The 21,675-nt window shown below is 39.6% G+C and overlaps 1 protein-coding gene across 1 annotated transcript in view; it reads left to right on the forward strand.

Moving 5' to 3' along the window:
- Positions 1-20,358, forward strand: part of mcu (mitochondrial calcium uniporter) — a 59,303-nt gene extending 38,945 nt beyond the window's left edge. Inside the window, exons 3-9 of the mRNA XM_086167465.1 lie at positions 10,242-10,305; positions 12,080-12,250; positions 12,553-12,657; positions 12,761-12,921; positions 13,173-13,376; positions 14,783-14,899; positions 16,219-20,358. Of these exons, the coding sequence (XP_086023591.1) occupies positions 10,242-10,305; positions 12,080-12,250; positions 12,553-12,657; positions 12,761-12,921; positions 13,173-13,376; positions 14,783-14,899; positions 16,219-16,299 (903 nt within the window). The 3' untranslated portion in view covers positions 16,300-20,358. The remainder of the gene's footprint in view (positions 1-10,241; positions 10,306-12,079; positions 12,251-12,552; positions 12,658-12,760; positions 12,922-13,172; positions 13,377-14,782; positions 14,900-16,218) is intronic.
- The last annotated feature ends 1,317 nt before the right edge of the window (positions 20,359-21,675 follow it).

A 21,675-nucleotide genomic window follows, 5' to 3' on the forward strand; every position in this document is an offset into this window, starting at 1 on the left:
TTGTGGCTAATAGTCTTGTATCGCATAGTACCCCTGCCTCTTTCTCCACCCTTTTGAACCTGTTTCTTTACCTCTTTTCCACAATATCCGTTGCTCTGGACTGTTGACCCTAAGTACTTGAAATCCTCTGACTTCTTGATCTCCACCCCCTTTAGCCTCACCATTCCATTCTGGGTCCTCTCATTCACACACGTATATTCTGTCTTGCTACAACTAACCTACCTTCCTCTCCTTGCCAGAGCATACCACCTCCACCTCTTCCCCGCTCTTACTACACATCACAATGCCATCTGCAAACATCATGGTTTGTGACGATTCCTGTCTAACCACATCTGTCAGCCTGTTCATCACCCCTTCAAACATGAAGGGGCTCAGAGCTGATACCCGATGAAGTCCCACCTCCACCATGAACTTCTCTGTTACATCGACAGCACACCTTACCAGTGTCCTGCACCAGTCTAAAATACTTCTCTGCCACACCAGACTTCCTCATAGCTACGCACTCACCTACCACTACTTTGCAGTCACTAATCTTTTTCAGATGACTTTGTCTTTACAAGATGTAGTCTACCTGCATGCGCTACCTCTGCTCTTACAAGTCACCTTATTTTCCTGTCTTTTCTGGAGAAAAGTATTCACTACAGCCAGTTCCATACTTTTTGCAAAGTCTACCACCATCTGTCCCTCTGTGTACCTATCTTCGATACCAAACCTGCCCATCACTTCTTCATCACCTCTATTGCCTGCACCAACATGTTCACTGAATTCTTCACCAATTACCACTCCTCTCTGAGGATATTCTGCATCCCTTCATCTAACTCAGTCCAGAACTTCTCCCTCTCCTCCAACTCACCTCCTACCCGTGGGGATTAGCCACTAACAACATTGAGCATTCCACTTCCAATTTCCAAGTTTCAGACTCATAAGTCTATCTAACATTCTTTTCACCTCCAGAACATTCCCCACAAACTCCTCCTTCAAGATAACGTATACTGCATTTCTCTTCCTGTCCGTGCCATGATAGTACAACTTAAAACCTACTCCTGAGCTTCTAGCCTTTCTACCTTTCCACCTGGTCTCCTGGACACACAGTATATCCACCTTCCTTCTCTGGATCATGTTAACCAACTTTACCTTTTCCTTTCATTGTCCCACTATTCAAAGTCCCTACTCTCAGTCCCAGACTCTTGCCTTTCCTCTTCTCTCTCTGCTTCCAAACACACTCTCTTCCTCTCCTTTGACCCTCAGTAGCTCAATTTCCACTGGTACCCTGTAGGTTAACGGCACCGATGGTGGTCGTTCGTAACTTGGGCCTCGGCCGATCCAGTATGAGAGTCTTAGGTTTGATATGCAATTTTGGTTTTGGAATCAGTTGTACGCCAGATGCCCTCCACTACACAACCCTCTGCATTTACCCACGCTTGGGACCGGCTCAGGGAGATACTGGCCTGTGCTCCCCTTGAGGCTGCGTTCCTCAGATGATTCATGATACACACAGATATTGTGATTTATTGCATTTTTCGCCAGATGCCCTTCCTGACACAACCCTTTGCATTTATCTGGGACTGCCCCCCCCTGTAACCACCCCTTAAAACACATAATGGTTGGAATGAAGGCAAAACATAGGAGTTTTAATTAGCATCTCCCTGTTTTCAAACTACTACTTCAATTACAGTTATCCATGATTGTTCCTATTTTTCATCACAATAGGATTCTTGGTTCTTACTTTATTGGAGCCAAAATAAGCCTTATCTAATGACAAGGCATACTGCTTCTGTAGCTTAAGTTCATGTTGAGACCTCCTCATTGTCTCATTGTTTGACCTTGTGCTATCCTCTCATCTCTGCTTTGAAGCAGCTTATTATTATTTGTATGATGTGGAATAATGTAATTCAACTAAATTAATTGACGTGAGCCTATTTGAATATATTTCAGCCTCATGTGACTCCGCAGGGAAGTTTAAATTTCAACCTTTTAACATATTTGTGACTGATGAATGGATTGTGGACCAGACTGAGGATGGAGGAGTGCTTATTCAGCACCACTGATGATCTGTGATTGAGTCTGAGAAGCTGCGGGCTGGTCAGGTCAGAAAGCGAGATCAAGGCTAAGCTTGAGTATGTTAGTGCGTATGATGTGCATGAACAGAAAAATATTCAAGGACTTTTTCCTTCTTCTAGAACACTCTCTCAGGTTTGATGGATTGAGTTTTGCATGATCTGCACTGAAAAGGCCCATGCCATAAGAGCCTAATGCCATCTGGTATATCTGCAAAGTGTCAATGTTTGCCTGCAGAAAGACCACACACTCTGCATATACATATTATGCATGCAAATGCTGGTTTCTTTCGCTGCAGTGCTGTGATCTTCAATGTGACCCAAGCTGCTGCTGATTCTTTGGATAGAGTTCTTCGAAGTGCACCGCAGCGTGGCACAATGACCGAGCGCATGGCTAACCGAGGCATGAAAGCCTGCACTGCTCTTAAATAATGCATCAGGTTCCAGTGTTGTTGGTATCACCAAGGGTTGCAGAGCTGGGTGGTGGTGTCAGGGGTGGTGTGTTTATAACGACCAAAGAAGTACCTCTGAAGTAATACATTTCAAATACCCCAATTATTTCATAGCTGAGATTTTTATCTAATAGTTTATGCCAGCCATGAGCTAGCATTAATTAATCAAAATATATTCAGGGTTAGAGAGGAAATTTATTGAAGTTGGAGGCAAGATTAAGACAAAATTATTTATAGCTCTATGTAACTAGTAGAGAGGTTTGATGTTTGAAATAGCCTAATGAGGGGAAAGTTGTTTTCACAATCAACGCTGCATTGCAGTGTTGAAAGAGATTGGTAGAGAATTCTTAGGTGGACAGTGCGCCTTGTAGCTGTATTGTGCTCCATGTGCAAGCAGTGATGACTTACAACTGTAGTGTTCAAGACCAGGACTAAGCATTTCACTGTCCAAAAAAGGACCACAGCTGAGAGGAAAAGCTGTATTTCCATCTTCTAAAATTTGTCTTTTCCAAGACATAAATTGACTGATTGTGTCAACACTAATCACATCCATCCATCCAATTTAGAGGAATTGCTGAGTGCAGCCGCATCTAGGTGGTCTTATGCAATTGTCTTAGTTCAAAAGGGATGGGAAATTAGGGTGTGTTTGTTCAGCAGCTGCAGAGTACTTTACAATAGTGCAGCTGTGCTTTTCTAATTTATAATCCTGAGCTGAATGGAACTCACCTCAGAAAAGAACAGGCGAAGGGAATGGCATGCAGTGATGCAACAAATCATTTTCACTGGCCCCCTTCCCCATCTATATGATTTATTAGATATGAGCCTGCCAGCCTCTATTTGTTCTCATGTAATACCTTATAGGTTAATTGTGAGAATTCAAGAAAAAAAAATCTAGAAAACAGTCTCTCACAGTATTTTAAATTGATGAATCCGTATTTCTCAAGTAAACATTTGCTGAATAAAGGTGCTCATGATATTTCATTAGATTCTGAATATATGTGTGGAGCTTTGGAATACATGGAAGAACATGTAACAACTTGTAGTTGGTGCTTTGTTAGAAGCAAAACTGTTTCCACATTTAACAAACAATGAGCAAAATTCATATGGTGATGTTAAAACTGAGCAACGGTTCAACTGAGAAGATACTGACTCCTGCGACTGCACAAAGTAGGTCTGATAACCAAAATACACACACTAAAGTGACCAGACAAAATAAACCTTTATATTTGCTACGATTGTTCAGTGTTACCAATTTCATGCAAATGACAAAATGTAAGTGTAATTATTTATTGTCATTAGGGTAACCCCTTTAATCCGTTCAATTTTACCAGCATTTCTACAACACAAACTTTTTAGTCTTTGTCACAAGACCAACCAAATTGTTATTTATCAGTTTCTAATAAAATGCTTTCCTGTATGAAGTATAAGAGCCTCTACTTTCTTAATACTCAATTTTAATGTTTTGGTTTTTTTTGTTGGTGTTCCTGTTGTTGCTGCTGTCTATTTATTTGTCGATGTCTTACCATCTTCTGTCTCTCTTTTATGTACATATTTATTTTACTTTTTTATTTTTTGATAAAGCATTACACTGCTGTGACACATCCTCTTTTTATGGAAACCTTCAAAACTCATTATTTTTTTACAACATAATTCTTGAAATTATGCAGTCAACTACATTAAAAGAATAAATGTTTACTTTATGTGAGGATTCCAATCAATATAGACAAATGTTCACATACATAATGTTATAGTTAACAGCTTCTCAAACTTTTCATCCAATTACGAAACCCATAAATGCCATGGTCATTATTTGGAACATAATAAAATAGGTTCCAAATGATCTACGCATTACAGCCAATTCCATATTGACACAATGGAGTATTTTATTATTTATTCAAAAATCTGATTACTCAAACCTGTGCAGTAGAGAGGAAATGATGTGAGTGATGTGCACTAAAGAAGCAATTCATTTTGAAATGCAAAGACAGAAAAAGCCCACAATGTCTTGCTGGGTCAATGAATGAGTGCATAATCACCAGATGCCAGCTGATCCAATTGCAGATTAACTGTTTTTTTTCATACACCCTTTCCCACCATCAAATTGTCAAATTGCTGACATGTTTGATTTAGCTATGTATTACCACAACCACGGTTACTCTAAAGAATTGACTTATAGTTGATTTTATATGGGTTGTTCATTAATATCAGAAGTTTCATCCAGTAGGTGCACTCCAATTTATTTTGCTGCTTGAAAGATTTTTGGGGGAGTCTCATAATGAGAGCAGAATAAATTCCCCTTGTCCTGAGTTTAGGATTGGCTCCATATTGATCTTTTCAGTGTTCATTTTACCTCTGCATACTGTGACCTCCCACTGACCCCACCTTGACCATATGCTTCTTCCCCAGCTTTCTCTGTCATGGTAACATGATGGAACACCACACCTCTGCTCGCTTTGATTTTATAAAACAACCAAACCATTGAGAAATTGATCCTTGCTTCTTACCTTGTAAATTAAATTCTGTCATCAAACAATAAAAGGAAAAAGAAAATTAATTCAATATGGTTGGAAAACATGTTCAATATTTAGTTTAGATTGACATTTTTGATGCATTTGTGTACTGAAGCTTAAAGTGTGTGCGCTTTATTGAGTATAATACGTGTTGTATTTATCCAAGTATCTATGAACAATGCTGTGAGCAACTTTGTGTGTCTACTCACATTATCAGCGTACCCAGGACAGCATATTACTATATAGATGGATGCAGTCATTGTGTAGATAAATGACAGAAGTTCCCTGTCCCCCCAGAAGGGTACTGTGAAATGAGAATCATGTCAGAGACATTATTCTTCTGCACTGGTGTCTGTAACATTCACTCAAAAGTGTGCATAGATGCTCTTTATGAAAAGCTCCCAGTTCTCCCTGAGGTGTGTTTGGAGATAAAAGGAGGAGGTGAAAGAGATTTCTAAACTGCTGTGTCATTTTGTGTTCAGTTCCAGCTGCAGCAATAAAACCACAATAATTTGTGGCCCCATACATGCACTGAATGCAACACAGAGGTTGTTGGGAGAAAAGACATAGTGAGCAAATGTACGCATCCCTTAGGTTGTTCTAGTTCACTTGTGCAAAAATAACTTTTTTTTTTTTTTTTTCATCCAACCTCAAAGCAGATTCATCAACATTGCTTCATGGCTTGAATTTGTGTGATTTTGCTAGAGGAGGAGTCTGATAAAAATTTCACCCATACTGTAAATAATCTGGACCGAAATTAGATAAATATTGTAAATATGATGTCTGAATTCAATTGCAACATATTGGTTTTCAAGTGGCACGGTGGCGCAGTGGTTAGTGCTTTGGCTTTACAAGGACCCTGGTTCAAGTGGACCTTTCTGCATGGAGTTTGCATGTTCTTCCCATGTCTGCATGGTTTCCTCTGGGTTATCAGGTTTCCTCCCAGTCTAAAAACATGCAGCAGGTTAATTGGAAAAAATTGGGAAAGTCGCCCCGAATGAGTGAGTGATTGATTGGTTGTCTGTCTATATATGTGGCCCTGTGATTGACTGGCGGACCCTGCTTCTCGTAATGACAGCTGGGATAGGCTTCAGCATCCCCCACGACCCTGAGAGCAGGATAAGCAGCAGGCGATGGATGGATGGATATTGGTTTCCGTGAGAGAAATATTGATGAATACCAACGGTTCAATGATTGTTGATTATTCCTTTTTGTTTGATTTAAAAAGTTCAATAATATTTTCATGTTAATCACCATAGAGCGTGACAGCTTTTAGTATTTACTACATAAAGCAAATTCTTAAAATCTTTATGCTGTCTCTCAGTCTATGGCTAAATGGTATGGCCCTGAAATAGTATTGCAGCATCATTCATCATAACAATATATTCATTTCTGAAAATATCAATAGCGGGTGAAGCACTGGTATGGCTTCTGTATAGTAACTTACAGAAGTAAACTGTTTTATAGTAACTGAAATTGAAGGAATACATGTTTTTCTAGACCATTTCCCCTCAAAATTCTTTAATGAAAGATGTGTCCACCTCCTGTTATGTATGAACATTTAAAGCTATGCTGGTCTGAACAGTAAAGTCAAAATTCATACTGCAGGGCAAATTTATCCCATGTTATTTTGTTTATACAGCCCTGAAAATAACTTTCCATGAAAAAGGAATGATTGTGATGCCCAATCAATTTTTAAACCTCACCAGAGCAAAGGGGTTATTTTATTGATCTTTCTCTTTTAAAAATGTAGTTAGCTGATATAAATGCAATTCATCATCTCAAACAGGAATGTATCCTTTTATATCAATTTCAGGTTCCTGCATTTAATTGAAGTCAAAATGTTTCATAACAGACATTGCGGTTTCAGAAAATATTTTGTCCAAATATGCTGATCGGGACACTTTCTTCTTCCAAGAGACAAAGTGAACAAATGCACTAACAAGGAAAATGCAGCCCAAGTTAAAACGCAGTGCAGACAAAAAGTGGGAGATGAACATAGCAGCACATCAGGATTCAGCACAAGTCGATGGAGGGAGAGAGAGAAAGGGAGGGCAGGAGGGGGAAGGCGAGGGGCTATCCCCTTTTTGAGATGAGGGATTCCTTTACTGCAGTAATCAGCAGCCACCCCTACCCCCCCCCCCCCCCCCATCCTTTCTACGCCATAGCTCTTTTCCCTGACTTCCCCTCTCTTTCTTTCCTGCTATCATCTCCACTATATTGCACTGAGTGAAGTCACGTTTGGGGGAGGGGCTGTCTGCTGCAGGGTACAGTATCTGCAGCACATGGTTAGACACGCAAGCGCACTCGTACCATTTTACTCCAGCCTTCATTTATCTCTATCGCTCCCTTGCTGCTGCTCCATTTATCCGCACATGCGTCCTCTTTCCCTCTCTTTCTCTCTGGCCTGTTTCTGTCTCTCCGCCTCTCTCTCTCTCTCTCATCCTCATGCTCTCTGTCTTATGACATTGATTCCAAGGTTGCTGTGCTATTGACTGCTGCTGCTACGCTGTTAAATATTTCAGGCAGGAATTCATGTGTCAGGGGAGCGGGGTTGGTAAGGGTTCGGGGGGTACGGACACTGCACTTACTGCTGACAAACAGGCTGGTGAACAGACGGGTGGGCAAGCACACGCATACACACAGATGCCACCTGCAAAAACACCGAAATAAATTCCATTTGCATACACCACAGATGGATGTGCACACGCTTTGCAATCACATTTACTTATGTGTCTGCTGTTGCCATGTCTGATGGTGAATCTCAAGTCCGTTGGTACCCAAGTGAAATCTTTCCTCTTGGCTTTCATCAACTGTTATGTGCAAATGAAGCCTTGCTGCAGACTGGTTATTCAAGAATAGCTTCTCTCAGCATGTCATCTGATCAGTAGTTTAATAACTGTTTGGGCTGTGTTTGCTTGCATGGGACAGTAATCAGTACAGATTTAGGACATGCTCACACTCAGTTCTCTCAATACATGTGGTGCATTTATTTCTAGAAGAGGAACAGCAGGCAATATACTTGGACCTCAACACACTCAGACCCATGTGTTCCCCTGACACTAGTCTGTTTTCAAAGGAGGTCACCATGGAAGTCAGATGTAGCAGGCAGATTTGAAGACTTCACACTTGTTTATCATCTTGTTCAGTCTTCCCTTCACAAGGACAGGCAAAACCTGTTAGTGCCTATTTGCTATTTTATGCCAGCCATGTTTCATTTTTGACACATTTACATTGGCATTGAGGATCTGGAGTTGAAGTGGTAGCTACCTGTCATTGTCTGTGTTCATCTATTCGACTCAGTGTTGTAAGACCTTGTATTTGCAGCGCTGGAAACTGTTGACTGTCTGACTGAAAGCTTTCTAAGGCTGGATTAGACAACTGTGAAGATGTGATTGGCAGTCACAGGGCATTCATCTTCAGGAATCAATTTGAGGTTTGCTTGAGACTGTCAGTCAGTTTGATGCTTGGATTACAGGTAGTCTCAGTGCTAAGACCGCGAGAAAGTACCTTTAATTTTAGCAGTTGTTTCTACTTGCATAGATGATGACATTGGCTGCAGGGGTTTGACAGATATGGCAGAGTTAAGAGAAATGTAAGTGATCTTCAAATGTATTTACGAACTGACAGTGTTTCACACCTTACCTGTATAACCAAAACATACATACTGTAAATCCAATGCAATTCATCTATTATGTTTGCTGTTGGCTTGTTTTGTTTTAACTGTCACACTTATAGAAGTGAATAAATAGAAACAACCTCCCTTTTTAGACACATTGCTTGTGGTAAGAGATAGAGCTTAAAAAAGAAAAAAGTTAAAAAAAAAAGCTACATAGGTCAACCTTATTCTACTCAGTGTTTAATATTTTACCACACAGAAAGTCTTAAAATTGAGTCAAATATACTTTCAATGGTGTTGACCTCAAATTTTTCTTATTTTTCATATGTCTATGTTTCAGAGAACTCATGATCATTGAAGCTTTCTCCAAGAGCAAGAAGAAGTAATGAACGCAATGGTTTTATGATGCACTGTTTTACTCTTTAGATGAACTCGATTTGTCATGCAGTTGCTCTGTGGGGACAAGATAAGCTCATGTACACTTGTGATCCTTCTGCCGGAGCAGAGAATTACCTGGAATATCTGTCGCTTAGTAATGATAGCAGTTGGAGTATGGCTTGGGCCTTGTAATTGTTTCCATAGCATACACCACTGTGTACAAAGGGCACTTGCGGATGGATATGCAGTACTCTAAGATTTATTCAATGCCAATGGTGCGTGAGGCTCTGTGTTCTTGCTGTTGGGAGGATGTTGTAGCTTATATTGGACATCAGACTTGACATTTTACAGACGGATCAGTTTAAAGGGTTGGTATGACTGTATCCAGTATTGGTTAAATATTATAGAGAGATAGCATAGAGAAGGGAACTCCCTTTTTTTTTTAAAGTCAATTAAGAGCATATTATATGACATATCATATGACATCATAGGAACGTAAGCGTTGCGTTTGTGCATGTGTGCTGATTGCTAAAATCTAGATTGCTAAAAGGCTGAAACCTTTTCCTCCCTGCACACTCCCTTGTTTCTGTGGTCTCATCCTTAGCCCACTTCCCTCAAGAGTGTGAGACCTGGCAACCCATTTTTATGCCTCGATTGTGGTCCTGCATAAAATGTCACAAGCCCTATCATCTAAAACATACACACCATGTGTGGGCACTCCTACTTTGCAGCAAAAGGAAAAAAAAAAGGAGAAGGGTTTCCCCAAGCTGTTCCTCCCTCCCTCCCTTTATCCCTCCCACCCTCTCTTTTTCAAGTTCCTTACACAAATGGAGAATACTCACTGAACCACATTGTATGACTGAGGTTACTTTTGGCTTCCCTCTACCTGTGTCTCCCATATTTTGGTGTCTGGATACATCATATGTATAGTGAGTGTGTGCGTGCATGTGTGCGTCCGTTAGTGTTATGAAATGGACAAACATTTCCTTGACTTGAAGGCTGTATTTCTATCTATTCATCTGTGCTGTGGGTGTGGCACCACTCCATATTTGGCAACATTTTTTTGTCTACCTGAAGCCAGTTCCTTGGTCTGATGAGCACATATTATGGTGTCATTTTGCTTGCTCAAAGCTTGCTGTTTTTTTTAAAAAACCCAAATAACTATATGACAGCAAGCCGGATAAAAATAATTAACCAATTTGCTTTTGTCTCTTCCCTCCTGCAGGTTTGGAGAGGCTCCCCTTCGTGGCATGGCCAGAGAATGTTGTGTTCTCCTGCTGCTTCAGATGGTAAGCATGTCATATGCATTCAGTTCAATTTTTATTTTTCTGAGGAACACCAAAAGAAGAAATAAATTGCAGCAGAGATCATTTTTAAAATGATTAATCAGCAGTGGCTCATTTGGAGTAAAAGTCTTAATGTAGAATCTGTTTGGGGAAGCATCTGCTCATCTGTCTGAAAAGCAACAGAGATTGATAGCATGAACAGATGCAGAAAGAGAGCTGGGGGCTGAGAGGAGAACGTGCCATAGTTGAGCATGCTGATTTTAATTTAAGTGAGCTTTTATGGCTTTGCAACTAGGGCAGAATTGAGCACGGACGTAGATTTAGATATCCATGACTGGCTGCAACAATAAGGCACTGGCGCATGCAGAATAAAGCTAAAGGAAATCCTTGGGTATTTTAACACGGGCAAGAAAGTTTAGGCTGAGCCGGCCTAGTTCTTCTTGTACCAGCTGATGAGCCTGAAGTTGTGGGTGCGAGCGCAAGCCACAATGTGCTGATTCACTGCAGTGGTCCTGAGGAGGTAGAGGTTGTTGGTGCAACAGCAATGCAGCTTTGGATTACCTCCACTATGGACTGTTAGCTGTCTGCACTGATTCATTGCCTTTCATTAGGCCACTCAGCATCGTAATGGTATAAGATGTTTTGGCAGGTATGCCCACAAACTTATACAGCCGCATTACAGACCCTTAACGTTATGATCGAAAGATCTTATATTAATCTTAGATAACAGCCAGCATCCTACCATGATGAGTAATTACCATGCTCTTGTGCTGGGAGTATATTAGATTCGGCCTTTCGTATTTTGCCGCAACAGAATAGAATTAACACATTGTGATGTGTCTCAAGGACTTTGTAATTGTCAGACCAAACACTCAAGTGTCACTTAGAGGCCCTTTAGCCTTCCTACGGGTATAGGAAATATCAATAATTGGCATCAACATGTCAGCATAGGAGATTTGTGAGGGAAAGCTTAGCAATCTTGTGGAGTATTGATCTGCAGGTTTTGGCGCTTTCAAGATAGCTTATCTTGAAAAAAGCAGTCAAAGTTAGCCAGTGTCTACTCGCATGTCTCAGAATGTACACATTGCACTTACTGTCATAGATAACGTAAGTTGGTAGCTATAGTCATGGATGTGTCGGTAAGCTATAATTATACCATTTGCTACTCCAAGACCAAATTAGGGCTGCTCAGTTACAGATGAGCTGCACATGATTGTTTAGCCATGTATACATTGTTTCCATACATTGTCTCTAAATAACACAGAAAAAAAACATCTCAATTGAGCTGTGTATTTCCGGTGCTCAGTTAGATTAAATATAATCAATGTGCACTGGTGTCACTTGTCCAGAAGCAACTGACCACCATTTTTTAACATTTTAGTGAACTTCATCAAGCTATAAAAAAAGAGAACATTAATAAAGAATGACAAAGTGAGAATGTTTTATAAGAAATTATTATACTTCAAAAGTCAAAATAATGTGTTGTAGTAAAAATGTAGTATTACTGCCCAGCCCTTAACAAAAATAATGTTACTAAGACTAGAAGTTTTGTGTAAACTGTATGATGGTTGATGGTTGTCATGTCTGGTCATGTCTGGATCGTCTTGATAAATGCTGCTGTTGGCTGTTATTGAAGTTGAACTGTCAGCTAGCGCCACTGCTGTACCGCCCCCTGCTGGGACTCTCACTAACTTCTCTTATTGCAAGTGAATAAATTAATAAAGCAAATTGAACAGCAATCTGACTCCAGTTTTTCCTGACTCTCCACCCCCCTCAGAGGTCACTGTGGTTTATCAGAACGGGCTCCCTGTGATCTCAGTCAGTTTACCATCCAGGCGAGAGCGCTGCCAATTTACTCTCAAGCCTCTGAGTGACTGCGTGGGAGTTTTCCTACATCAGCTCCAGGCAGAGGATAGAGGAATAGACCGGGTAGCCATCTATTCCACAGGTATTCTCACACACACACACACGCACACACACACACATACAAGAGGTCTTTTATTTTGAAGTTAAGCATGCCTGCTGTTTTTTGCTCCGTGCACTGTGTAATAATATTGTGGCCCTCACTTCACTCACAAGCCTCATTATACAGGAACGACTGGCTTTTTCGCTTTTAAGAGTGCAAAGGCAATTGTTTTTTCCCTCTCAATAATCACATGGAAACAAGCTTCAAGCATCAAGGGGGATGTTTGAAGTGGCTTCGCACGGCACTCTAGCTCAACACCTTTCTTCCCATGTTTTTTTCCACAGATGGCGCGAGGGTGGCCTCCTCCACAGGTATAGACATTCTGCTGCTGGATGACTTCAAGCTAGTCATTAATGACACCACACACCTCGTGCGACCACCAAGGAGAGGTTAGGACTGTGATTTACTGTCATCCTTATGGCACCCGCCAGTGGGACACAGAAATTGTTCATGATTTAGCATAATTTAAGTTTGTGTTTATACATTCCTTAGAGCTTCTCCCCCATGAAGAGGCAGAGAGGCTGAATGACGTGAAGTTTCTGGTGCAGCAGCTCTACACCACCCTGCGCATTGAGGAGCACCAACTCAGTAAAGAACGGGAGCTTATTGGGCGTCTAGAGGATCTTAACTCTCAACTCCGCCCCCTTGAGAAGGTCGAGCTCCCCAACACTTTAAACCCATGTGTTTATCTGTTGTTTCATCCATCCATCCATCCATCCATCCATCCATCCATCCATCCATCCATCCATCATCTTCTGCTCATCCTGCACTCAGGGTCGCGGGGGATGCTGGAGCCTGTCCAAGCTGTTGTTTATTGAATCATGTATACATTACCTGGAGATTATTCTGACCTCAAATTTATATATTTTTAATTTGAATTATTATTGTTTTGCTGTGTGTCCAGGTGAGGGAAGAGTTGAGTAAGAAAGCGGAGCGGCGTACCACCTGGGTGCTGTGGGGAGGGATGGCGTATATGGCCACGCAGTTTGGCATTCTGGCTAGACTGACCTGGTGGGAATACTCCTGGGATATCATGGAGCCTGTCACTTACTTCATAACATATGGCACAGCAATGGCTATGTATGCTTACTTTGTCCTGACACGCCAGGTAAAGTACAAGGAACTTTCTACTAAAATACACATTTCTCATACTAAATGAAATATAATATATATTGAAGTACATTTAAAATCCTCCTGCTGCTGTATTCTGTTTATGTAACATGGAACATGACCGTTCTCTAGCTTTTGTAGTTAGATTTCTTTGCATGAAATAGGAACATTTTTGACATTTAAAAAAAGTAGACGGGTGACTATAACAGAACTTGGAATTTTGTTCCTGGCCCTTCAGTCATTCAAAATATGTAGCGAGTACCATCAACCACTGAGTCAGAGTAAAATTAAGCAAAAGCATGTCGTTAGTTTATGTTACCAAATTACAGAAGAGGAAATAATTGTCCTGTCTTCCATGACTGATTGAAATTCCTGAGGAAGATGCAGAGGGCACTCAATGCATCATGCCTGCTTTGTTTCCAACTTAGCAGTAGAGGGATAAAGTACCAACGTTACATTAGCTCTAAAGCCCCAACAGGTCAATATCTTGACTGGAGAAATCCTCCTTTATAGGGAAGTAGCCGCACATTTGGCAGCATCTAGCGATAAAGATTTATTCCTATTTGCTCAAGTCTGAAAGCTGATGATAGGGATAACGTTCTGAAGTATGTCTTTGTAAAGATATTACACTCAGTTACGTTTCTCTGAGTCTGCAGAACTCCATCAGACTTCTAACGATTTTATCATAATGCACGGGCAATGTAATTCAAATTTCGGCATCACTTTCTGCTTTTGGTTCCAGATATCAGCTAAGTCTTTAGCATTCTTAGTGTGTCCTTGCAGCTTGTCCATGGTGTGACCATTGTAATCAACATTTACGAATTGGAAAAATAAAATCCAATCTATAGATTTATTTGAAATAGATTCAATATTTTAAAAGTAAGAATCAATGAGAAGTACTATTCTGAAATTGTATCCATCGGACTACTTCTGACATCTGAAACCAAGAAAGAGTGAACATTTTGTCATCAAGAAATACATTCCGCTGCTTTAATGAAGTCCTGCACTTTTCTTCCTTTTCCCATTAGTTCTTTCTATTATGAAGGATGCACAGTTTTGAAGAGTTTCTGTTTGTCTTCCTGGAACAACCCTTGGAAATTTTGACTTATTTGTTTAATCTCTCCAAAACACCTTCAGTTTCTGATAAGATCCCCTTTTACTGTTTGACTGTCAGCAGCATTTTTTGTTGACACAAAAAAATCATGAACTTCAACATTCAATTGTAAAGAAATTCACATTAAAAGAATGTGTAAAATTCCATCCCATTCAAACCATATAGGAGGAATTAACTGCTTTACTTTTTTCCTAGCAACACAGCCATGCGATCCTTGCCATGATTTGGCCTGCAAAAAGAACATTAAGAATTGGCAGAATTGTTGCTGACTGTCTCTTTGTGACTTGCAGGAGTATGTTTACCCCGACGCCAGAGACAGACAGTATCTACTGTTTTTCCACAAGGGGGTGAAAAGGACACGCTTCGACATAGAGAAGTACAACAAGCTTAAGGATGACATCGCTGAGGTATATTTACTGCTGTGACATGATTCAGTAGTTACACCAAAGTTTAAGACATTCAGTCTTTTAACCCGCTGACAGGAAAAAGCTGCAAAACTTTTCTGATGTTCAGCATGTTAAAAGAATTACGCAGTACTTCTCACTCAGGCAAGGCTCTGTTTTTCTGCTATACGCTCTAAATAAAATCAATACATTTATTCAATCATTTAAGGTTCAATAGTTTTTGTAATTGAATGCTACGTTGACTAACACATTGTGTATCATGTCCACGATCTCAGCCATAAGCTACAATCATATATTTTATTACTGAATAAAAACAATTAATTAGATTGTCATTATGCAAATTGATCCAAACCAATATTATGTATTAGCGTGATGATTTTTCAACACCATCTTATCTTAGGAATAGCAGTGTTCAAGGTTGTCAACTGCATTTTGTTGTGAGTTCTCAATGAGAGAATGGAACTCAGTGCACAATCTTATTGAAACAAGCAGGAAGAGAGATCAATACAGCAAAGAGTACATTGAATCTACTCGCAGCTTATAGCTGAGTTGCTGTAGGGGCCTTTCTGATGCTCTAAGTCAACTTTATATGCTGGGTATTTGGATGATTCCAGTAATTGTATTATTTTCAAATGTAATTAACAACACTTTTCAGATTTTATGGACAAAGCTGCAAAGTTTTCCTGGAGTATTTTATGGGCCTTTTGTCTGTACATTAACTGTTTTTTCCTTATTTGGGTAAACAACTCCTTTTACATTAGGACCTAAGTCAAACTTAAGAAACACATTTCAAAGTGGAATTGCATGCTTTTGCAAAGATTTCCAACATTATTATCAATTCATTAGAGATTAATGATTCTACAAAATGAACAGAATTAAAGCTTGAATAATATGCTAAAATGTGTAATATGAATTAGAATAGATAATAATGGCTAATGGGAAATAATAAGATGCTCATTAAATATCAATAAAAAATATGAATTCAAAGATACAGCATAAAGATAACCATGCATTAACCAAAATAGGAAGATATTCTGAAAAATACCCATGCCTCAGACTTGGAAGGATGTGATGTGTGTTTTTTTTTTAATTGTGCTTGAATGCAAGAATGGGGAAATTAGCACAAGAATTTGCACTAATTATATTCAATTTTATTGAGGTTTTACCTGCAATAAAATTAAAGCGGATCAGATTAATTACTAACACATGCAATACAATCTCTGGATCAGATTTAACTCATTTTTGCAAATTATTTTCTTTTGAAATCTAAACTAAGGAACGGACATCGATCAGCCTGCATTCATATCGTTTTTCCCTTCCAGGTGGAATTGGATCTGAAGCGTCTTAGAGACCCGCTCCAGCTCCAGCTCCCAGTCCAACAGCTCACCGCTGATAAAAATTGACGAGAGGAGCGATTCCTTCTCTCTCCACTCCTGCAATCTCTCCCCTCTGTTCCCTCGCCCTTATCCACCCCCTTCCTCTAGCTACCCCCCCCTCACCCAAACGCCGTATCCCCTTCCTGACTGAGGGTTTCTTTCTTTCCTTTTTTTTTTTCTTTTTTTTTCTTTTTTTTTTTCTACTTTTCTGACTTTCTGACTATGGACTCCAGTCTGAATTGCGGAAGAAAATCGCAAAAAGAGGGAACGATGGTGTAAAATTCCAGGACAAATCCTGGTGAGGAACAATGGTAGGGATGATGAAAAGGACAACGATGGCTACGGAATTGAACTTGGCGTCGCTGATTCATTACAGGTTTGAAGGCGCAGCCTGCAGGTTATTCCAGGGGGGCAAACAATTTCTGTTCCATCTCCTGACACTCAAGGACAGAGGGCAAGCAGACAGGAAGCCATTGTTGAGTGTGTGTGGGCCAGGGGCTGCTCACACACTGACCTCCTGCCATTCTGCTGGTTGACGCAACCGTGCACATCAGTCAAACTGTGAACACGTGCGCACTTACTCTTAGCTGGTACAGGCTCAAGGGAGAGTTTCTTTACACATTAAAGTTTACAGTGAAATCCTCCCATATGGCTGCGGCTGATGGCAGTAGTACTATCAGAGACCTTTGTCTTCCTGTGGCTAATCTCTGCCGCCTCTCCCTCCTTGAGCCCCCCCGCCCCCAGAGAGGGACAGTCAGCTGTCCTTCCCAGTGTAACCTTTGCTGGGAGTTTGCCTCCAATCGCAGGATGGAGACATGACAGCAGGCGGCGCCCCTTGTTTCCTCTTCCTGTGGATATCAGCAGCCTGTTCTTCACAAGTATGACAGTACTACCGAAAACAACATCACTGTGTGTTCTTTTATTCCAAAAAATATTTTGGCACTTTTTATTTTGAAAGCCATAGTATATTTGTTATGAGAAAAATATAAATAGATATGTATACAATCAAATAAACAGATGACCAGAGGCTAGTTTTTCTCAGTGGGAGGAGGCGCTTGCTTATATTTAATCTGGCAGTTACATACTAAAAGTTTCTTTTGCAACAGTCCAATGTGCTCTTTCTCGAATGCACACATATCAAGTATCACTTTCATATCTTTATCTATAAACAATATTTTGTTCTGTAGTAATTATATCAAGATTGTGCGTGAGAGGTTGTGTGTGATTTTTTTTTTTTTTTGTCTTCTGGGAAACAACATAGTTATCTGTGGTGAATGCAGTTTACTTCATGATCATGTTGTAAACCCAGAAAAGGCCTCATATATTGAAAGGGTTTAAAATGTTATCCACTTGTTAACCAATACAAAAATGGGTCATTGTTAAATATATTGGATTTTAGACATAATTTATTTTTTGGGGGGAGATTATTCACAGCATAATTGATCCAAAATTAAAAAGGCATACTTTTCCTCTTACTTTTAGTGTTATTTGTCCATGAGGCTGCTGTAAGTGGCTGAATCTTGGAGAAATCAGAGACATAAATATCCATGTTCCCTTGAAAACAATGCCACTGGGTTTTTGTTGCATTGCTCAAAGTGCCACAGATTACATTTGGAGGAATAAAAATTGGGGTAGTGCAACCAGGCAGAAAACAGGACACGCTTACACAGGATCATCCGGAGACAATACTGTCAGCAGTTTTATAAGGGAATATTTTCTCTACCCATAAAAGGCCAACTTGGAATTGCTGCTTATAGTCTCTGGATCGTTTTGAGTAAACCGGTCAAAATATCAGGAGAGAGAAATTTAAGTTTTACTTCTTTTTCTGTGCTTTGAGACAAATGGTACAATTTGCGAATCATCTTTTCTTCCAAGCCAAAGGAGATTGTGAGAGTATAGACTTTTCGATGGCTTGTATCTTCAAAAACTTGCTGCTCACACTAAAAATGAAGGCTGAAAAGCACCAAAAGAAAGAGGAAAAAATATTTTTATGCTTCTTTTTCTGGTTGAACTGTCCCTGTTAAAGCCAATTAGCTCTTAAGAAAGATTCCATTGTGTGTAATCATCACAATTGCGTTCTCTCATATTGAAAGTTTTGGTATCACAGGTGTCATATGACATTCTAGCATCTTACATTTACCGCATTTGTTTTGCAGCATGAAATGTGCTTTGCAGTATTCAGGTTTGGAACGTTATAATGTGGCACCACAATTCAAGACCGCCCACCCCCCCCCTAAACAGGCATTGTGGTATTCGATTCAATAAGGCTTTTCCCAGATTGAGTTTTCTCCTCCCACTGTTGCTGTAATGTCTCCCTGCTCCTTCGATAGCAAGGCAGGGCCGACTGCATGCCATGGTATGCTCTCAGTAGAAATTTGTGAATGTGTAGGAGCATTATTGCAATTTTATACTCAACTTTTTTTTTTTGCTACATCTAAGTGAAGTGTCATCCCCTGATTGGTTCTCTCAACAGTAATAGAAGCCATATGTTGGTGTTATCCTTTGTTTTTGGACAGTGACTGAATAAACTGCGGTCATGTAAATTTTCATTCAGGGAGAGGATTCTCCTCCATTCATTTTGATGCGTCCATTCATGTTCTCAAAGCAGCATCCTGTTTTGTGTCACCTCCGTAAAGGAGAAGCGCAGCGTTGTCTCATCATGCCATCTACACCAGCTTATGTGAGGACAGTTGGCTGAATCCCACAGACGAGATCCTTGTATTTAAATGCAGATTTTCTGTTAAAAATGCACGACTTCAGATAAGATACAGAGCAATACATGCAGATCTCGAGGCAGGATTTTGTCAATTCTGTTTCTGTGTGTGTATGTTTGTGTGTGTGTGTGTGTGTTATCTCCAAGGAAATGATGCCTTTAGAATAATTCATGATTAATAGGTGCAGGCAAATATCATTAAGAAACATTATTTATAATACTTGAACAAATAACATGACATTTCAGTATTTTGAAGAGGGAAGTGTCTTGTTGAATCTAAGTGCTGGTGAATCAATTGTGCTCAATAGGTACTCATCAATAACCTTAATAACCACCATCACTTCACATCATATCTTACACCAGGTATCAGCCTCTTTTTTTTCTCCTAAATTGGGCATCTCACACACACACATGCACACACTCACATTCTTATGGCCAGAGTGAACCCCTTTCCTTGGAGATTTAACGTGGCTGGTGAGACTTCAGACCTCTGACTGCAGTCCATTCTTCACCTATGCTTTTTGAACTCCTCTTTCCTTTTTTTTTTTTTTTCTTTTTTAATCAAACCATCCACCTCTTAATGCCTTTTTCATTTGTTTGAAAAGAAAAAAAAACAAACAAAATATATCAAATATAGGGAACTTTATTATAAAGAGGGTGTTGCATGAATGTATGTTTACATGGGAACTTATGTAAAAATAAAAAAAAATGATTTATCAAACTGCAAAGATAATTTAAGAATGTTGTTTGTAGAGATTACTAGTTATAAAAGGGCAGTGAACAGGGCTGCATCCTTAGAACCTGCCCAGCCAAATTGGCTCAATCCCTCGCCAACCAGCTGCTCTTCATTAAACCTCAGCCATCATCAACCTATGTAATCCCTGAACTCCCCTCTCAGCTTGCATTTATAAACCCCCTCCAGTAAATGGAAACTCAGCAACTCCTCACCACACCTACAGAGGAGGCTCTCTGACCTCAGATAATAACACTCTGTTTCTGGCTCTGAAGGGGAAAGTCAGGTGCACTGTTTTTTTTTTTCTTCCTTCCTGCCCGTAATTTTCATCTACCCACAGCTTTTTTTTTCCTCCTAAATCAAAATCATATAATTATTTTCTGTTTTGAATGTGTGTTTTTGAAGATCTCCTTTGTCTGCACTTGAGATTTGTTTAAAATGCTTTAAGAGAGAAACAAAATACAGGATTGAAATGATCTTGAAATCCAGTCTGACCTCTTATTTGGTTATTCTTTTCTTTGTGTTTCTGTTGACATGATGCTGTAATGTTGGCAAAACCATGGCAAATCCTGTATCATTTATGAAATATGTATAAAAGATGTAATTCAATTATCAATAAAATCCTTATCCAGTTTTTGGAGCTAGTGGTTGGGCTCACATTTTTTGTTTTGCCCAGTTCGACGATGGCGTCATCAACATGCTGCAACACTTATTTACAAGCAGCAGTTTCCGGAGGTCTTGACCGCCTGTTCCTTTGCAGGACATCCCACAAGATAAACCTGCTGGGAAAACAACTGAACTTGTAGCATGAGAGTCACAATACTGTGTCACCATCTTAAAAAAAAAAAGAAACAAAACATACTTGAGTGACATGTATAAGATCAAATTGGATGTTCATCACTCAGGCCTGAAAGGTTTGAGTACAGATGAAATCAATCTGTCAAATTGGGATCTGGTTTTTAATGACTGACTAAAGCAAATTTAATTTTGAAACATAAATATAGGCTCAATTTTAATTTCCATGTTAAAACTAAACCCTATATCCAAAGGATGGCATACAGTAGGTGTTCTGCACATTAACATAACAGTAGATATGAGAAATGTTAACTTCCCCCTCTTTCTACAGACTAAATTTAATTACAAAGTACAAAATAATCTTTGAAGTTTTTCCCCCTTTTGAAACAAACCAGTGAAATAAAGGTAATTTTGTTTCAGTTTCGAATTCTAATGAGCTGCATATTTTCAGGTGAGTTCTTACCAAACTTATTTTTTTCCCTGAATATCTTAGAGGCAGGCAATTTGCTGCAACGAGCCGTGAAGGGAACAGCCAAAAGGATTACTTCTAAATGATTTGAAAAAAAAATGTTTCAAACATTTTAATTAATCCTTGAGTTTTCCAATATTTTTTACAAACAATTTTTTTTTTTCCTGCTTTTCTCTTGTATAAATTCAATATTTCAGTTCTTCAGTCGCCAGTCCTCCACAGATGTAAAAAGTTAGAAAGCACCTGATCCCTTTCTTTACCAGCGGCTCACGGTCAATACTGATATTAGGTTCTTGTTTCCAGCTCCATATTGTATATTGTTGTGTTTTGAATCCTATAACATGCCAAGGCAGATGTTAACCCCCTTGCTGTTGAGCCAAGCCTCGGAAAATGTGCCGTGAATTAACAGTCTGGGAAGAGGAGGAAGCTCATGAGAAAATATTCAAGACAAAACCAAGGAAAATATTGGGTAGGAAAACTCAGATGAGGCTCCATAATATTTCCAAAAAAGGACGTTGGGCCTGCCCAATATTTGTTTTATTACCCAATGGACAGCAAAATGAATGAGAGAAATATTTGTTTATGATAACCCATCCAGTGATATGAAAATAAAGAACTGCATTAACAATTAAACTTTGAATTAAAGCCGGATAAACACTTGAGGGTAGAAGCACAAAAGCAATAAATTTAATA

Source organism: Fistularia commersonii, chromosome 2 (assembly GCF_037954325.1).
Source record: "Fistularia commersonii isolate RoL2024-O1a breed Wild chromosome 2, RoL_Fcom_v1.0, whole genome shotgun sequence".
Classification (NCBI taxonomy): Eukaryota; Metazoa; Chordata; class Actinopteri; order Syngnathiformes; family Fistulariidae; genus Fistularia; species Fistularia commersonii.